At 39.1% G+C, this 17,137-nt stretch overlaps 1 protein-coding gene across 3 annotated transcripts in view; it reads left to right on the forward strand.

Annotated features, from left to right (window-relative positions):
* RORA (RAR related orphan receptor A) overlaps nt 1-17,137 on the forward strand; it is a 558,534-nt gene that overhangs the window by 532,712 nt on the left and 8,685 nt on the right. For 2 of the 3 annotated variants that reach the window (XM_048866507.2, XM_048866508.2), the window contains 7 exons: nt 756-1,151; nt 5,156-5,277; nt 9,385-9,517; nt 10,197-10,304; nt 12,311-12,421; nt 13,301-13,413; nt 13,982-14,142. In XM_048866507.2, coding sequence (XP_048722464.1) covers nt 756-1,151; nt 5,156-5,277; nt 9,385-9,517; nt 10,197-10,304; nt 12,311-12,421; nt 13,301-13,413; nt 13,982-14,142 — 1,144 coding nt within the window. The remainder of the gene's footprint in view (nt 1-755; nt 1,152-5,155; nt 5,278-9,384; nt 9,518-10,196; nt 10,305-12,310; nt 12,422-13,300; nt 13,414-13,981; nt 14,143-17,137) is intronic. The other variant, XM_048866510.2, reaches the window with a different exon arrangement.

Raw genomic sequence — 17,137 nt, forward strand, 5'->3', positions numbered from 1 at the left:
ATGTATAGCATGTTCTTAGGAAGTGCTGTAATATGCAAAACCACTGATGCCAAGCCAACACAAGTCTTTTACTTCTGATTTTAATGTGCAAGTTCATGAATATATCTTTTCATGCAGCATATTTATCTTGTGGATTTATTTACTATAAATCATTGACTAAATGTTTTTGTTTATCACACTGACAGACTTGGAACACTAATAAATGTCTGTTGTCACAAGATGGCTTCATAGTTTTTTCATGCGCCTCAGTCCTGATTTCTATAAAACTTGCTATTTGAGCCTCTCGTGGACAGAGCCCACCAGTTTATACCTAATCAGATGTTGGCTACACTTATGTGTGTACATGCAATAGGAATTGTGCTATTTGTGTTATACCACCAAATTTCATTTTTAATTGTCGTCCAACAGTGATCAGATTTGACTGCCTGGATGTTGTAACTCTGACATCTGTAGAGGTGAACCTGGAATGAATATTATCTATTATTTATACAGTTGGAGAGCTAATGAACTACCAAAATAACAATAAAAGCAAATGGTTAAATTAAATGTTTTATTAAAACTGCCATTTAAAGAATATAAGATGTAGCAGGAAATGTGGTAGTTAAGTTTGTGAGTTTCCTGTGGGTACCTGGAGATACTTGCACAGATCTAGGTTTTCGGAATGTGTTCGTCACTGGTATCTAAGCACTCGGGATGGTTATGGTGCAGTGGTGATGATGTATGGAAATAAAGTGTGTTTTGTGTATGTATTTCAGCTGTAAAGTTTGGTCGAATGTCAAAAAAACAGAGGGACAGCTTGTACGCAGAGGTGCAGAAACATCGAATGCAGCAGCAACAGCGAGATCACCAACAGCAACCTGGAGAGGCAGAACCACTGACACCAACATACAGTATCACCACCAATGGGCTAACAGAGCTACATGATGACCTCAGTAATTACATTGATGGGCATACCCCTGAAGGTAGCAAAGCAGACTCTGCAGTTAGCAGCTTCTACTTAGACATACAACCTTCTCCAGATCAGTCGGGTCTTGATATTAATGGAATCAAACCAGAACCAATATGTGACTACACACCAGCATCGGGCTTCTTCCCTTATTGTTCTTTTACAAATGGGGAGACCTCGCCAACTGTGTCCATGGCAGAATTAGGTAATAAGAGAGAAAAGTTTCCATTGTAATTGCTTTAATACCCTTTGGATTCAGAGTAACACATTTAGCCTTCTGTGAATGCTGCTCTGAAATTACACACAGCCTTGCTGTTTTCGTACAGCTGCAAGAACTGCTCCATGAAGCGCTCGGCACCCTGAACTTCAGCTGGCAGTTGATGGCACTCAGCACCATACAGAATCAGACCAGCAAATCCCACTGGCTCCTTGCTGGTGGGATTTGGGTGGTTTAGAATCCTATTGGAGGTGGGGTGAACCACGAATGCTGGCAGTTAATTAAAATCATTTTTAGAACTGGGCAAATAATATTCCTTGAGTGATTTATTTGATGAAGAATAGCATTGTTTTTGTTTTAATTGTCAGCCTAATATTTTTCCCATCTCTACTCCATTTTCCAGCATAAAATGAATAGGCCTGATTCTCTACTATTTTGGTGTCATTTGCAACTGTGACATATGGGTCTAGAATGCTGTTCTAATCTGATGGCTTTTTATACTCAGTTTACTCAGGTGACTCCAGAAAGTGTGAAGTAGAGGAGAATCTGGTCCCAAATTCATTAGGGAATGAATTCTAGGAAGTTCTGTTAATTTCCCTAGGGCCCTTATAACGACAGCTTTACTTAGAATGTTCTGCCCTACATTTTGCTCCCTGAATGTCTTCTTGAATACTGAACTCCACAAAAATACTTTAGTGACTTGTGTTAAGAAGGGCTCTGTAAGGTGGTTTGCCAGCATTACACAAGTGGTTTTTAAATTCCAGTTTGCTTAATTGAGCAACCAGTGGTTTTAAAATGCCTGCTTTGTTTATTTCTGTAACGTTCATGCTAAATACTCATTTACAACATCACTAAAAGTAAAACAATCTATTTGAAAAATATCATATTCTTTGACAAATCAGCATAACACAAGTTTGATTTCCCACTCCCTATTTTTTTTGTTTGAAGTCCTCCTCTTCTACTTGTGGAATCCAGTTCTCTGCAGTGTAGTTTGTTGTGACATTACAACCAGAGGATTACGTCCCTGTTTCAATTGAAATAATTTGAGCCTTAGATAAGTAAAAATGAGAAGAAGAAATCGGAAAATAAAGGCTATGCCAGCAGCTTTGTCTCAGTCAAATGGTTTTGTGTTTGTGTTTTCATGGGTGATTATTAAAGGATAACCCGACAAAGGCAAGGGAATTGAAGGCTAGCTCATCCTAAGTGAGATGCTGAGTTTGGAGCCTGGCTTAAAGTCGTGGTTTATTACGTTACTTATCTTTTGAACTGGTTTGTAATATGGTTTGGCTGGCCAACATGGACAGGGCCAAACACTGTAATAACCATATTTAAGTATTTTCCAATGTAGGGTCCCTGTTCAAGAAAGTATGTAAGCATGTGATTAAATACTTTCCTGAATTGAGGCCTAGATTTGTGCTTTGCCCCTCTATCAAATCTAGCCCAGTGTATCTTGCAAATACATCCTCCTCCCCGTGCTGTCAGATGTTGTGACTAGGTTCTAATGTTGGTTTTTGAGTGTATATATGTATGAAATCGCTGCTGGATCATATGAAAGCTGTGGTGGCAACAACTACTTTATATCCTATGTTGTGTAATTTAGATGGTGCATATGATCAGCTTTTATTGAAGGTTGTAATGTAAACCTTTATTGAATTTTCTTGATCTTGAGAAAAGGCTTCAATTAGACCATTTAGCATGATGTGAAACAACCTGTTTTGTGGTGTGAGTTTATTATTTAAAGAATTTTTCAAACAAAAGAACACAGCTTTCACAGAAAAGCTGACTCAAGGGGCCTTAAAAGGGGAGTTATGGATGACCATTCAGATACATTTTAGGGCCAGAGCTTCATGGTGGTTTACCCAGTGGAAGCACTGATTGCAGAACTGTGCAAGTAGGGGGACCAGGATTTTGCTCTTCAATAGATCTGTTTCCATGTGCTTAAATAGGGATGAGTAGGGAGATAGGTTGCAAGTCTAAGGGCAAGTTTTTTAGGCATCTGCCTTTGAAAAACCTCTTCCCAAAATATGTACAAATCAGTTATTGATAAGCCATTCAGATGTGTTTTAACAAAGCATATTGGCAAAAGAAAGATGGCCTCTAGAATGAATATATTATATGTAGATTTCAGAGTAGCAGCCGTGTTAGTCTGTATTCGCAAAAAGAAAAGGAGTACTTGTGGCACCTTAGAGACTAACCAATTTATTTGAGCATAAGCTTTTGTGAGCTACAGCTCACTTCATCGGATGCAGTTGATGAAGTGAGCTGTAGCTCACGAAAGCTTACGTTCAGATAAATTGGTTAGCCTCTAAGGTGCCACGAGTACTCCTTTTCATATTGTATGTAAACTTCCATCATGTCGAAATGGCTACACTACTACTTTAAAACTAAGGAAAATTTGAGACATTTGTATAATTTTCTATCTTGGATCCCTAAAGACTATATTCTCTACCAAGATTTCTTTTTAAAAAATCATGCCTAGAGAAAAGAAACTTGCCTTTCCCAAGGAGGCAGCCTCTATGTCAGTGTCCCAGCTGATATCTCGCAGGAATCTTATTTCAAATGTTCATGGATTTAGTTCTGGAGAAAGATGCCAGTTTGGCAGCCCTGGCAAGAAGTGCTGTTTATTCATGAAGCAGCTTACAGCACCAGCAGGGCTGTCATCACCCCACCTCCACTAATGTGCCTCCATCCTAAACTGATGCGCCCATTGACTCCTGGGCCACTCTTCTGTGGCTCCTAGTAAGGAGTATAATTTTTTGCTCAGTTCCCCAGGTAGGTTTCCATCTCAGTAAAAACACCAAGACCACCAGCTAGTACAGTACATTACATTGAGAGCAAAGTGAAACTGTGAGTTTGCAGATCACAAGGCTTTCTCAAGTTTCCAGGGAGCTTCACCTTTACATAGCTTCAGATGGGTTTTCCTCCCTAAAAACCTATTTGGCAATCATTGTTCCTGGAAAGAGGAGCTGTTTCTCTCAAATCTCAATATGCCTACTTCAGCACAGATTCACCCAGACATCTTAACTAAGCTTTAAGTTGGTAATGAACTAATAACAGAGCAAATCTACCTGTTTTTGTTCATTATTGAAAATTTCCTATAGCTGCACTTGTGAACCAGTGACATACATAAATGGGTGTACATTGCCCTCTACTGGATGCTCTCCGACCACTGTGGGAACACTCTCAGAGCTATTAGGATATGTATACAGTGCAGGAGTATTTTAATTTAATTTAAATCAGGGGTGATTTAATCTAGCTAGTTTGGATACCAATAGCAGGTAAGCTGCAGCAGCCCAGGATGCTAGGTACTTACTCAGGTGGCTAGCCCGCACTAAAGTCCATGCTACTATGGTTCAACTGTTATTGGTGTCTGAACTAGCTAGATTAAAGCTAGCTTGGGTATGTCTACATGTGCTGGAATCTCCACCAGTTCAACACCTCCAGTTGCAGTATAAATAGCCCCTTACAGTATGTCTACGCTGCAGTGGGGAGCATGCCTCCCAGCCAAGGTAGACAGACTCGCACTAGCTCTGCTTCAGCTAGCGCACTAAAAATAGAAATGTGGATGTTGTAGCAAGGGCTGGAGCTCGGGGAGGTCATCTGTGTCCAAGTCTGCCCAACCCCCTGGGTCCAAGCTTGGGTGGCTAGCCTGAGCTGCTCCACTCTGCTAATTTTAATGTGCTAGCTTGAGCAAAGGTAGCATGAACCTGTCTATCTGGGCTGGAGACCTGCTCCTAGCTCCAGTATAGACATACCCTCAGGGACTAGGATTTTTTTTTCTTTTACTTGTATCTTTTTGCAAATGTCATAGAATATTTTTCAAAAGGACAATCCAAGGAGCTATTGGAGTTATCAGAAAATAGATTAAGGTTCTTTTCATAATAACTAAAGTTTCTACCATAATTTCTGCAGTTCATTCTTCTGCTGGACAGGAATCACACAGGGATAGGTTTGCTCTTTTAATGCATGCCACTTCTTGCTCTCTCTTTTAGAACATCTTGCACAGAATATTTCAAAGTCACACATGGAAACTTGCCAGTACTTGAGAGAAGAGCTACAGCAGATAACATGGCAGACTTTTCTGCAGGAAGAAATTGAGAACTACCAGAACAAGGTATTATAAAATGACAAAAAAAAAAATACAAAAAACCAAACAAACCGTATTTAGGCCTTCTGGTGTTTTTTAAAGTTGTTAATCTTATAACAGTCTGTTAACTGTTAAATTCAGCTTTTTCAATTTTCTATTTCCATTAGAAAATTTTGGTTTGTTTGTATGCAGGAGAGAAGTATGTACCCTGTACCTTTAATTTGTGACTAGTAATAAGCTGGAATGAAAAGTCACAAGTGGGTAGTGATTTCTCTGGATCTTGCATGTGGGGTTTTTACAGGTGTGGCACATACTCCTGGTTACCTATGCTTAAAGAACAAGGGTTAGAAAGACGGAGCCAGTGAGTGCCATTCCTAAATGGTAGAATGAGTCTCTGGATTAGTGAAATCAGTGTTGTCTTCCCTACGTTGACATCAAGCTGTATCAATAAATGGCCTAGTATCTTAATGCTGTATTTCAGATCCCAAGTGCTCAAACATTATGAGTCAGGTCTCAAAAAATCATGAATTTAATTTAAAAACCATAAGATTTGGGTCATGGTATTTTTCTTCTGGTTTTTGAATGTTTCATTTTCATGTTTTCACGCTTTTCTCCACAACCTGGAGGGGTGGAAACTTTTTTTTTTTAGGCTGAGATTCTCTTAGAATGGCCTGACTCCAGGAGCTAGTGCTTTAAGAAATGTATCAAGTATCATGAGACTACTGTTAAAATCTTGAAAGTTGGCAATACTGTTTAATAAAGCTGAAGTTTGGATAAAAGGTTAGCTGGGTCAGGCTCAATCAAGAGCCTACATGCAAACTGATGTGCAATTTGGTATTACCCTTGGGTCCATTTCAACATTGCTGCTTTCCCAGATTCTTTTAGTGTATATGTTTTGGAGTATTTGTGCATTTTATTTGTGTGTTAACCAGTTTTGTAATGTATTTTTTTGTTTGTGCATTTGGTCCCTGCCTTGTGTAAGGGGAGATGTACAGTTGTGCTGCCCAGGTAGAAACGTTGGGAAGAAACTGGCTATCAGCCAACTGGAATGAGGGCAGTGTAGTCTAGTTGTTGGAGAAGGCAGCAGGCCTAGTGGTCGGGGTCAGAACTGTAGTCAGTAGCCAGGAAACAAAGCCAAGGGTCTAATTGGAAGGCAGGAACTGGGCACCAGAGTCGTGGGTCAAGCTGGAGCCTGTAGTTAGAAGCCAGAGCCAAGAGTCAAATCAGAGGGCAAGAACTGGAGAGGAACTGGAGTCTCAGGCAAGACTAGGTGCAAGACAGGAGCAGCAGAAACCCTGCAACACAGGGGCAGGCACACTGGTGGGCATGAGCATTGCAAAGCCAGCGAGCTGCTGCTGGCTTAGAAGCCAGCCTCAACAGCAAATCAGGTTGCGTGGCTAATCAAGCAGCCTGCTGCAGGCCAGCTGTACTGATGAGGGGGCTTGAGACTAGCTCTGCTGCAGGCCCTCATTCTTGACACTGGGTTTCTGAGTCATACTTCCGTTCCTGCTCCTCACGCTTGGGGACAATCATTCTACTTCTAGCCCTAAGCAGAAGTATAATACTCATAGACTGTGCAGCCCGAAGGCACCATCATGATCACCTAGTCTGACCTCCTGCAAGCTCCAGAAGTCTCCTCGCGTAAGGTCGATTCTCCATTCTTCTGATCATCCTAGTAGTCCTTCTCTGCATCTGTTGCAGTTTGAATTCATCTTCTTAAACATGGGAGACCAGAATTGGACTTAGTATTCTAGATGAGGTCTCACCAGTGCCTTGTATAATGGTAATAACACTTCCCTATGTCTACTGGAAATACCTTGCCTGATGCATCCTAGGTTCACATTAGCCTTTTTCATAGTCACGTCTGATAATCATCCTGTGATTGACTGATACAGCCAAGTCTTTCTCCTCCTCTGTCACTTCCAGCTGATACATCCTCAGCTTACAGCAAAAATTGTTGTTGTTAGTCCATAAGTAAATGACCTTGCACTTCGCGCTATTAAATTTCATCCCATTTCTGTTACTCCTGTTTTCTAGGTCATCCAAATCTTCTTGTATGATATTCTGCTCCTCCTCCATATTGGCAACACCTCCAAACTTTGTGTCATCTGCAAATGTTACTAGCTCATTTCCATTTTTTTTGCCAAGATCATTTAATGGAAATGTTAAATAATATCAGTCAAAAGACCAATCCCTGAGGATTTCCATTAGTAATCCCTTTCTAGCTTGACAGTTCATCTTTCAGCATGACCCATTGTAGTCTCTCCTTTAATCAGTTTCTTACCCACCTTTTGATTCTTGTATAAATCTCCATCTTCTCCAGTTTAACTAATAATTTTCCATGTGGAACTGTATCAAATGCTTTACTGAAATCCAGGTAAACCTACTGCATTTCCTTTGTCTTGAAAATCAGTTATCTTCTCAAAGAAAGAGATCGGATTGGTCTGGCACAATCTACCTTTTGTAATCCCAGGTTGTACTTTATCCCAATTATTGTTTACCTGTATGTCCTTAACTACTCTCTCTTTCAAAATTTGTTCCAAGACCTTGCATATAATTGAGCTCAAACTAATGGGCCTGTGGTTTCCCAGATCACTTTTTTTTTCCCCTTTCTCAAATATAGGTACTGTACTTGCAATTCTCCAGTCATAGTCTACAGATTGATTAAAATTCCTTGCTATTCAGCTTACAATTTCCTGTGCCAGTTCCTTTAATATTCTTGGATGGAGATTATCTGGGCTACCCAATATGGTCCCATTATGCTGTTTGAGTTTGCCTGCCATCTCATATGTGGTAGTTTCTACTTCCAACTCCTTGTTCCCATTAGCCACCCTGCCACTGCCCCCAAGCTCCTCATTACCCATATTAAAACTAAGGCAAAGCACTCATTTAGGTGTCGGGCCAAATCTAAATTCTTTAATCTCTACCCCATCCTCAGTGTTTAGCGGTCCCACTTTTTCTCGCTTGTTTTCTTTTTATTTATCTGGCTTAAAGAACCTTTTACTCTTGGTAAAGGACTCAACCCTTCTGCCAGCTCAGCTACACTGGCCAGAGCTTTGGGAAGTGCAGCAGAGGCTCTGCCCACCATTTGATGGGTGAGGGAAGGGAAGGATTGCCCAGTTCTCTGCACTTCCAGCCACAGTGCAAGGAGGCTGCACCAGGGAATAGAATGCAAGTGTCTTATTCTTGTTTTCATTCTTGCATGACAATATAGGGCCATGCTGTAATCTGGCCCCTAAATTGCACTGGCTGCTTAATATGTAATGTGCAAGGTTAATTATTATTTAAGATAGTGCATTTCTGTTTGGAGAATAAAATCCTAGAACTGGGTGTAAGGATTCCTGGTTTCTGTTTACAGTTTTGCCTTTGAGTCACTCTGCAACTGTGGACAAGTCACTTAATTTCACAGTGCCTTGGTGTACCTGTACAATGGGTAGCACAATGCTGTCCTCCTCAAAGGGGTTTTGTGATGCTTAATTAGTGTTTGTATTTCCATAGCACCTTCCATCTGAACGTCACAAAGCACTTACCAGTGAAACAGTTCTTGGGAAGTAGTATTAAACCCACTATTGTTCAGATAAATATTTCTTGTGTTCTCTGCAGAACGTTTATCGTATTAAAAAGTCCCAGTTTTTATACTACATAGGTAGTTTCATTCTAAATTGAGGCATTTGTGGTGCAAATGACTGGATACCAATACCATAAATAATATGGGATATATATATTTTAAGATCTCCTTGTTATTTGATTTAAATTCAGTAGGAAACAGAGTACTTGGTAAGAAGCATGGAATTGCTTTTGAGAGCTTAGTTATGTCTGTTGGGTCCAGTTCTGCCTTCTGTTGCACGCATACAATTCCAGTGTAAATCACTGGAAGCAGTACCCAGGCGTCTGAGGGGAGAATCTGTCTCTTGAGACAAGAAGTCCCAGCCTAGATCTCACTGCCAACAGTAAATGAGTGCTGCACGTATACATATGCCTCTATGAGGCTTGTTTACCCTCTCCGCCTCCTAAATTGTACTCATGAATGTTGGCGAGGGTTGGGAGCTCTGCTTTGCTTTTTAACTTCATTTTCCTTTATGAAAAGTGGCTTACACAAGCTTGAATAGTGATTTATCCCTTTCTCTTCAACAGCAGAGGGAGGTAATGTGGCAGTTATGTGCAGTCAAAATAACAGAAGCTATACAGTATGTCGTGGAGTTTGCCAAACGCATTGATGGCTTTATGGAACTGTGTCAAAATGATCAAATCGTGCTTTTAAAAGCAGGTATGTTGGTGAATTGAGGCCTGCTTCTAACGAGCTTTTAACCTAGGGAAATGCTATGTAAGTAAAATGATTGAAGCCAGTTTTGACTTCAGATATTTCCTTGTTAGGTTGTACTGAAAAACACAAGTTTTATAGCTCTTTCCTTGGATACATGTGTTCATCTTAGATGTTCTGGATGGAAGTGTGTGTGTGTGTGTGTATGTATCTGTGTGGAGCTTCCATTAGAAACAGTGGAAGTATTGAGTGGGTACAAATGGCTGGGTCTAGAACATAACATAGATTTCTGATTTGTTTTGATAACAGTGAATAGCTCTTTTCAAGGTAGAAGTTCAGACTTTGTTATAAGGAAGATATTATAGAAATGATGTGGTTTACAAATAAATGGAGAAGTTCTTATATGTTCACCCGTGTAAATCCAATTTAATTGCCTTGACTTTAATGGAGGGACACTGGATTTATTCTAATGTAACTAACTTTTTAGAGATTTCTTTTAATGCTCATGGTAAATCAAACCGTTCTCAGTTATAACTGCAGAAACCACTACAGTACTGGACCTATATTGAATGCGGTCTAGATTACATTTTAAAATCCCTTTTTAAAAAGTTCTTCCATTTTGTAACTGAAATCTCTGTTAAAATAATTCTCTGTGTAATCAACTCTGTGTATTGTTTGCATTTAGGATCTTTAGAGGTTGTGTTTATCAGAATGTGCCGTGCCTTTGACTCCCAAAACAACACAGTATACTTTGACGGCAAGTACGCTAGCCCAGATGTTTTCAAGTCATTAGGTAAGAAAATCTCAAGTACTCTGTATAAAAACAAGTAGAAAAGAGGTTAGAAACTGAAAGAGGACCATGTACAAAAAATAGACTGGGACTTAAACACTGTGTTAGGCTTACAAAGGGAAAAGTTTAAAGGTAACTCAAAATCTAGTCTTGGATTGCTTATTATGTAAGGTACTATGTATGGGTCCACTTTTTAAAGTTGGTTGACTAAATTTTGGAGACCAGCTGAGTTCAATGGAAATTGAAATCATGTAACAGAATGCAGAATTGGGCCCTTGGTGTTCAGATCAGGCATCCAGATATCTGTTTTAAACAGGTCAGTGCTAATTTGAATATGCGTCCAGTTTAGGTACCCAGATTTGATAACTGGAGTAATATTTGATACATTCTAACTATACAGAAAAGCAATTTCTTGGGTGAATTTGGACACCACAATGTTATCCTTTCAAAGCTCCTGGTCTTCTTTTTAATCTTTCAAGAACGTATATACACAAAGATGAAAATAACATTGCTGTGAGATTATTGGAAGTAGATCACTTGAATAAAAATTGAATTTTTTTTCAATTTCCCAGTAATTTGCCATTTTGACCTTTTGTGTATATTTTTGCCAGTTTTATCTGGGAGGTACTATTAAGTTTGTGTATGGGGTGTAAGCTGGATAAGATAACATTGAGTGCTGAAGGATAATATGGCAGTGAAGAACTGGCTGTATCATTTTACAGATATTCTGCATGTATTTAAAACACCCAAAGGTACAAAGTATGGACATGAACAGTTCAGGTAGTAATATTGTATGCGGGCTGCTAGCTGGACTCCACCAAAATATACTTTCAACCTTAACTTTTTAATTTTTTTCTCCATGAGCACCAAAAAGTCTAAATCAGGTTGGTGTATAAGACCTGCGGGGGGAAAGCCCAGTTCCAACAAATCTCCAAGGCCCTCTAAAGCGGGGCTCCCCTCCTGCAGATTGTAGGAAGCATGTGTGATAGTGGTGGTAATCTGAGTTATACCTGCATGGCAGATGGGGGTGGAAGGGAAAGGAAGAAGAGATGGGGAGGCTCCTATCCACATCAAAACCTTGCAGCACTCTGCTTTTCCCTGTCCTCCTCTCTTTCCATATGTTCCCTGTGCATACATCCTATATATGCCTCCTTCAGTTCCCTGCATCTTCTTCCATGGCTGTCTCCTCTATCCTATTTCATTTGCCCTCTATGTTTTTGGGTTCCCCTGCACTCCACTTCATCACTATTGTCCTGCCTCATTAGTGTCCTGTCTCCTCTGATGTTCCTGCTCCTCTTGGATCTTCTAGAGCTAGTCCCATTTCGAGGTTGGGAGCCACCCCTATCCCAATTCATGTCTGCTAGGTCCCCAACCCATTATATTCATGATTTTTCCCATACTCCTGCCCCACCCCACCCCCGGTCTCCTTTCTCTTCCTTCCTCCTTTTCCTGCCTCACCCTCTGGCACCACCCAGCAGCTGGAGTCAGATGGAGGTCATTTTATTTTTATGAACATATATAGTACAGTTGCTCTTGATAGACTTTAAAACAGCTCCTTATGCATTTCCCTGCAATCCCTCCCAAAAATACCAAAGACACTTCCTTCATCAATAAAACAAAACCAATATTAAAATTTTAGGCCAAGTCATCTAGAGATCAAGTCAGCCAAAAATTGTTTAGATATTTGGAAAGTGTAGTGGTAGTTCACGTCTATTAAATGACTTTAAGTTATAAAATGATCTGCTTTTTACCAAATTTACCAGAAAAAGATACAAAACTTCAGGAAGATTGGGGGAAGTTGGAGGTGTATAAAAATGGCCCATAATGGGCTACTAGCTTCAACTTTATGATACAACTACCATCAATCCATACTTCTTTACAGAGAGGAGCCCTGGTCTTGTAGGTATTTCACATCCATTAGCCTCCTCCCTCAGAATAAAATAACTGTGCCATCACTTTGAAGCAGTCTCCTCAGAAATCCTGAATGATACATACCTTCCTTTTGGCAGGTTGTGAAGACTTCATTAGTTTTGTGTTTGAATTTGGAAAGAGCTTATGTTCTATGCACCTGACAGAAGATGAGATTGCTTTGTTTTCTGCATTTGTTTTAATGTCTGCAGGTAAGATGTAAAATATCACTCTACATTTGTCTGATGGAACCTAGTGATAGTTTTATTATGGAGTATGCCTTAATGATAATCTGGTAGGCAACCCGTAAGCATGTAATGTAATCACCTTCTTGTATGCCCCTTCCCTAATCATTTCCTACTCTGGATTTTACTTTAACAGATATATTTAAAGGTGGGTGCAAGGGTAATTTTGCTCAAATGAGTCATCCTAATATATGCCCAAATTTTGTTGCCCTTAGTCCCTGTTGAGTTGTACATGTCTCTGTGAATAGTTCCATTGAAACTAATGGATCTCCTCGAGGAGCAAAAGATACTACCATGTGAATAAGGGTGGCAGGTGTCCCCTGATTTGCAGAATGGTAGCTACATTGTCATGCCATTTGGCAGCTCAAGAGTATTTAGTGTTGTGTTTTCTTCGTGCAAGAACCACAGAATTGTTTGGTTCTGCCACCATGGCGATGTCAGATGTAATGCTCCTGGGTTGCCAAGAAGTGCACAGGAATGATTTCTTTTAAATATGCTTTTCTTAAAACTATTTGTTTCAATTGTTTTCTGCATGTCAAAAAGAAAACCTTGCAACAAAAATCCTTTGGTTAGTCATTCATCACATAATCTCGTCATCTCCAGGATGAAACTATTGCTAGCTTAATTTTGTATATTCTGTAATACAGTCTTATGAGCATGTGACACATTAACAAATATGGTTCAAGCTTGCCGAGATCCTCTAATACCTCCTGTATAAAACTCCACTGGAATGGAACGGAGGTTGGCAACAGGAAAAATGAATGTAGCATAGGCTCGAAGAACATTTCTTTGCATATTGTGATGCCAGTGTGCAACATCAGAAGTATTCACTTGCTTTACATTTAGATCGTTCATGGCTTCAGGAGAAGATAAAAATCGAAAAACTCCAACAGAAGATTCAGCTAGCACTTCAGCATGTCCTGCAGAAGAATCACCGAGAAGATGGAATTCTAACAAAGGTGAGCACCAAAAACTATGCCTCATCCTCTGAACATGAAAGCATTCTACACTAGTAACAGCAGCATAATTACTGTCTAACAGCTCTCATCTGGCCTTTGTATCCCTCTCCTTTTCTAGACTTGCTTGTTCAAAATCCAGCCTGCCTAGTTTCAACCACTTCCTAAGAGAACCCAGAAGGGGGAAGAAAGGGTTGAGGTAGAGGGGAGAGAGAACTAGAGTGGTTAGAGAAATCTAATTTTAACTTTGAGCTTCATGAAAAGCCGTCAAGTGTCTCCTCTCTTTATACCTTCCCTCTCTGTTCCCACAACTACCCCAGTGAATGTTTCTGCCACACAGGTTATTATTTCAGCCCTACTACAGAAGTGGAATTAGGCCCCAAAAAAATCCGTGCTGTTTAATGATTTCCTCTCTTTGAATCAAACAAGCAAGTGCATCTTTTAGCTGCTAAAATTCATCTTTAAGGAAAACAATCAAGGTAAACTAGAAGTGGTTGATCCTAAAAGCAAAATCAGAGAAGAGAGCCTGTTTTGTGTATGACTGTATTTTTCTTGTGTGTTTTTCTTCTAGTTAATATGCAAAGTGTCTACTTTAAGAGCACTGTGTGGACGACATACAGAAAAACTTATGGCATTTAAAGCAATATACCCAGACATTGTGCGACTTCATTTTCCTCCATTGTACAAGGAGTTGTTCACTTCAGAATTTGAGCCAGCAATGCAAATTGATGGGTAAATATATCACCTAAGCACTTCTAGAATGTCTGAAGTACAAACGTTAAAAAGAAAAGAAAAAAAAGAAAGAAAACCAAGACACTTTATATGGCCCTGCACAGACCTAGGGAGCCAACACACTGCACATCTTTTGGCGGTCGGGGTCAGGCAAAGGATGGGAAACAATGAAACAAAGTTGAACTTGTTTTTCTCATGCATATGATTTCCATTATGCCTACAAATATGGACCCTTTTTCTGTCTTGACTTCTCGATCTTTGACCTCTGTTTACACAGAATGAGGGTACTAAACTCAGAAGGTTTCTTTTTCCTTGTAGTTCACTGCCCACAGACTTTCAACAGAACAATCAATTTGTTGATCCCAGCAGAGTCCAGCGACTGGTGTGTACTGCAGAGGTTTCAGCATCAGTTTGCACGACTTGCTCATTGTTTCATGAAGGACGATATTTTTCATCTACCATTGATTGCCAGTAGGCAGAATGGCACGAAAAGGGTCCATAGCAATAGCAACAATAGCATTATAATATATTACAGGGTAAATGGGCATGAAGACTATATATAGAAAAAGAGATAATGTTTATATATTGTTTTAATTAATATAAAAAGTAGTTACTGGTATAGCTTTTCTTGTTGAATTGATAAGGCACTTTCATTTTGCACCTTTTTCTTTAAATTAAATGCTAGTGTGTTCATTGTCGTGTTGCATGTGCACCAGAAATTCAAGTTTAACTGAAAAAGGTTTGGAAGGTACTGATACATTGGAAGGTATTTATGCTGCTGTTTTCAACATTACTTTTCAAGACAGGCTGGTCACATCCTGAAATGAAGACATTGATTTTTAGAGTCTGAAAACGATGAACATTTTCTAAAATCAAATTAGCTTCTCAGCTGCTTTTTAAAGGGTGCTTTTATTTTTATACACAACCCAAAAGTTTCAAATCTGTGTGTTTAAAATTGCACATCTAAATCCATATTTAGCCTCTGAAATAAAAGCCCTGATTTTTCAGAAGTGCCAAGCACCCACAGCCAAGAATTTGCTGAGCATCTGCAGGTCAATCACAGCTGCAAGTGTGAAGCACCCTTGAAAATCGGGCCTTTAATTGTGGTGTATAAATATGGGTATGGATGCCCAACTCTATGAACCCATGTTTGAAAATGTTGACCAGAGTGTAAAATATACACATACTCATATACTATATATATATATATATATATATATATATATATATATATATATATATATATATATATATATCTGTGTGTGTGTGTGTATGTTATATATACTGTTATATACTTTTAAACTCCACATGGTAAACAATGCACTTAAAGCAAAAGCCTAGTCCCATTGAAGTCACTGAGAATTTTGTTATTGACTTCAGCAGGCTGTTTTTCAAAATCCAGCAATTTTCTCCAGCACAGCACAACAGAGAAGTCCTTTGCTTTTAGAGCACATATGTATGGCTCTAGAAACAGCTAGGTTTATTTGGAAAGAAGCACTCTCTAAGGCTTATCAAATAAGTGCAAACTGATAAAATAAAGGCACAATCCTTTTGGTAGAAAGCAGGCATTTTATATTCTACATGAAACCCGAAAATCATGAGAGTGGACTATAGAATGAGCAGTAAGATGATAAACATACGTTGTGTAATTCCAAAAATGATTGTGATCCATGCATTATACTAATAAGGGGCCAAATTTTGCCGTCTTTATTTATGCAAATTACCATTCCCTTTACAAGGAGTTTTGCCTGAATATGGATGGCAGAATTTTGTCCCAAAGGAGGAGAAAAGTCAGAATTAAAAATATTAAATTAATTCTGAATGAGAGAGCCATATTAAACAACGTTAAGGTTAAGTTATCTAGCTTGAACGAGAAGGGAGCCCTCCCTATATTTATTTGGAAAAGTAGTTTTAGGATTGCAGCCTGATCTTCCAGCTCAATTGAACCAGAATGTTAATCCAGGAATTCTTCTTTGGCTAACTCTCTGCCCTCAGTCAGCCACTGGAAAGCCAATTTCTGCCTCAGTGTCATTCCGATGGTACTTCTGAGATTGGATGAAGCCTGACAGGAATGTAGACAACTTCTGTTTTATATGGGAAGCCAGAGATAAAACATCATAATATAACCACTGACTATCACTTTGAGTCATTTTGGATTAAATTTATCCACTTATTATAAAGTGAGATGTACAATCTGTTCAAAATTCAGTTTTCTTTATTTATTAAAGCAATCCCTAAATATTTAGTCCCCGGTTGTCTACACCCATGTTAGAAGTGTTATGCAGCTGTGGCTTGCCTGAAATGGCATTTAATAGTCACTGCAAAGCTGGAACCGCCTCCTTTGAATTGGAAGCAACTGGGGTGTTGAATTGGGGCTATATGGAAACAAAGTGAAACTTTGCATTTTCCCATATAGACAGTTTCTTAAAGTTATTAACATATTGGAGTAGCACCTAAGGGCTATCACCATATTCTGCTAGGCACTGTACAAAGATATAATAAAGGGCAGCTCATGCCCCAAAGACCTTGTGAAGTGGCAGCATGCTCCAAAATATGAATAACTTTATTTTCTAAGATTGGTGTGAGTATAAGATCACACTGAAATTGTTTTTACACTACCCATCCAGCCCCTGCTCCTTTTCCTATGATCACTTTTTTTCTTTTTAGTGTAGGAAGGAGATAGGGAGAGAGATTTAAATAAAAGATTTTGGTATGTGACTAATCTGTGTGGTAAAGTATATATATAAAATACCTAAACAACTTCCCAGGTAAACCTACTTAATCCTTTTTTTCTTTAAAACTGAAATGGCAGGAATGGTATATTTACCTGGACAAATTGGAGCCTCTGCACTTTAACAATTAATAGCAGTCATTCCAACACATTGTGTTAAAGGGACACTGCCAACTTGAATGTTAATAAAATTAAGTTTTTTGTCTTTCAAATTCATTTGTATAGAGTACATTTTTAAATAGTATTGCCTGTTGTTGTTTTATT

This window comes from Caretta caretta, chromosome 10 (assembly GCF_965140235.1).
Source record: "Caretta caretta isolate rCarCar2 chromosome 10, rCarCar1.hap1, whole genome shotgun sequence".
Lineage (NCBI taxonomy): Eukaryota > Metazoa > Chordata > Testudines > Cheloniidae > Caretta > Caretta caretta.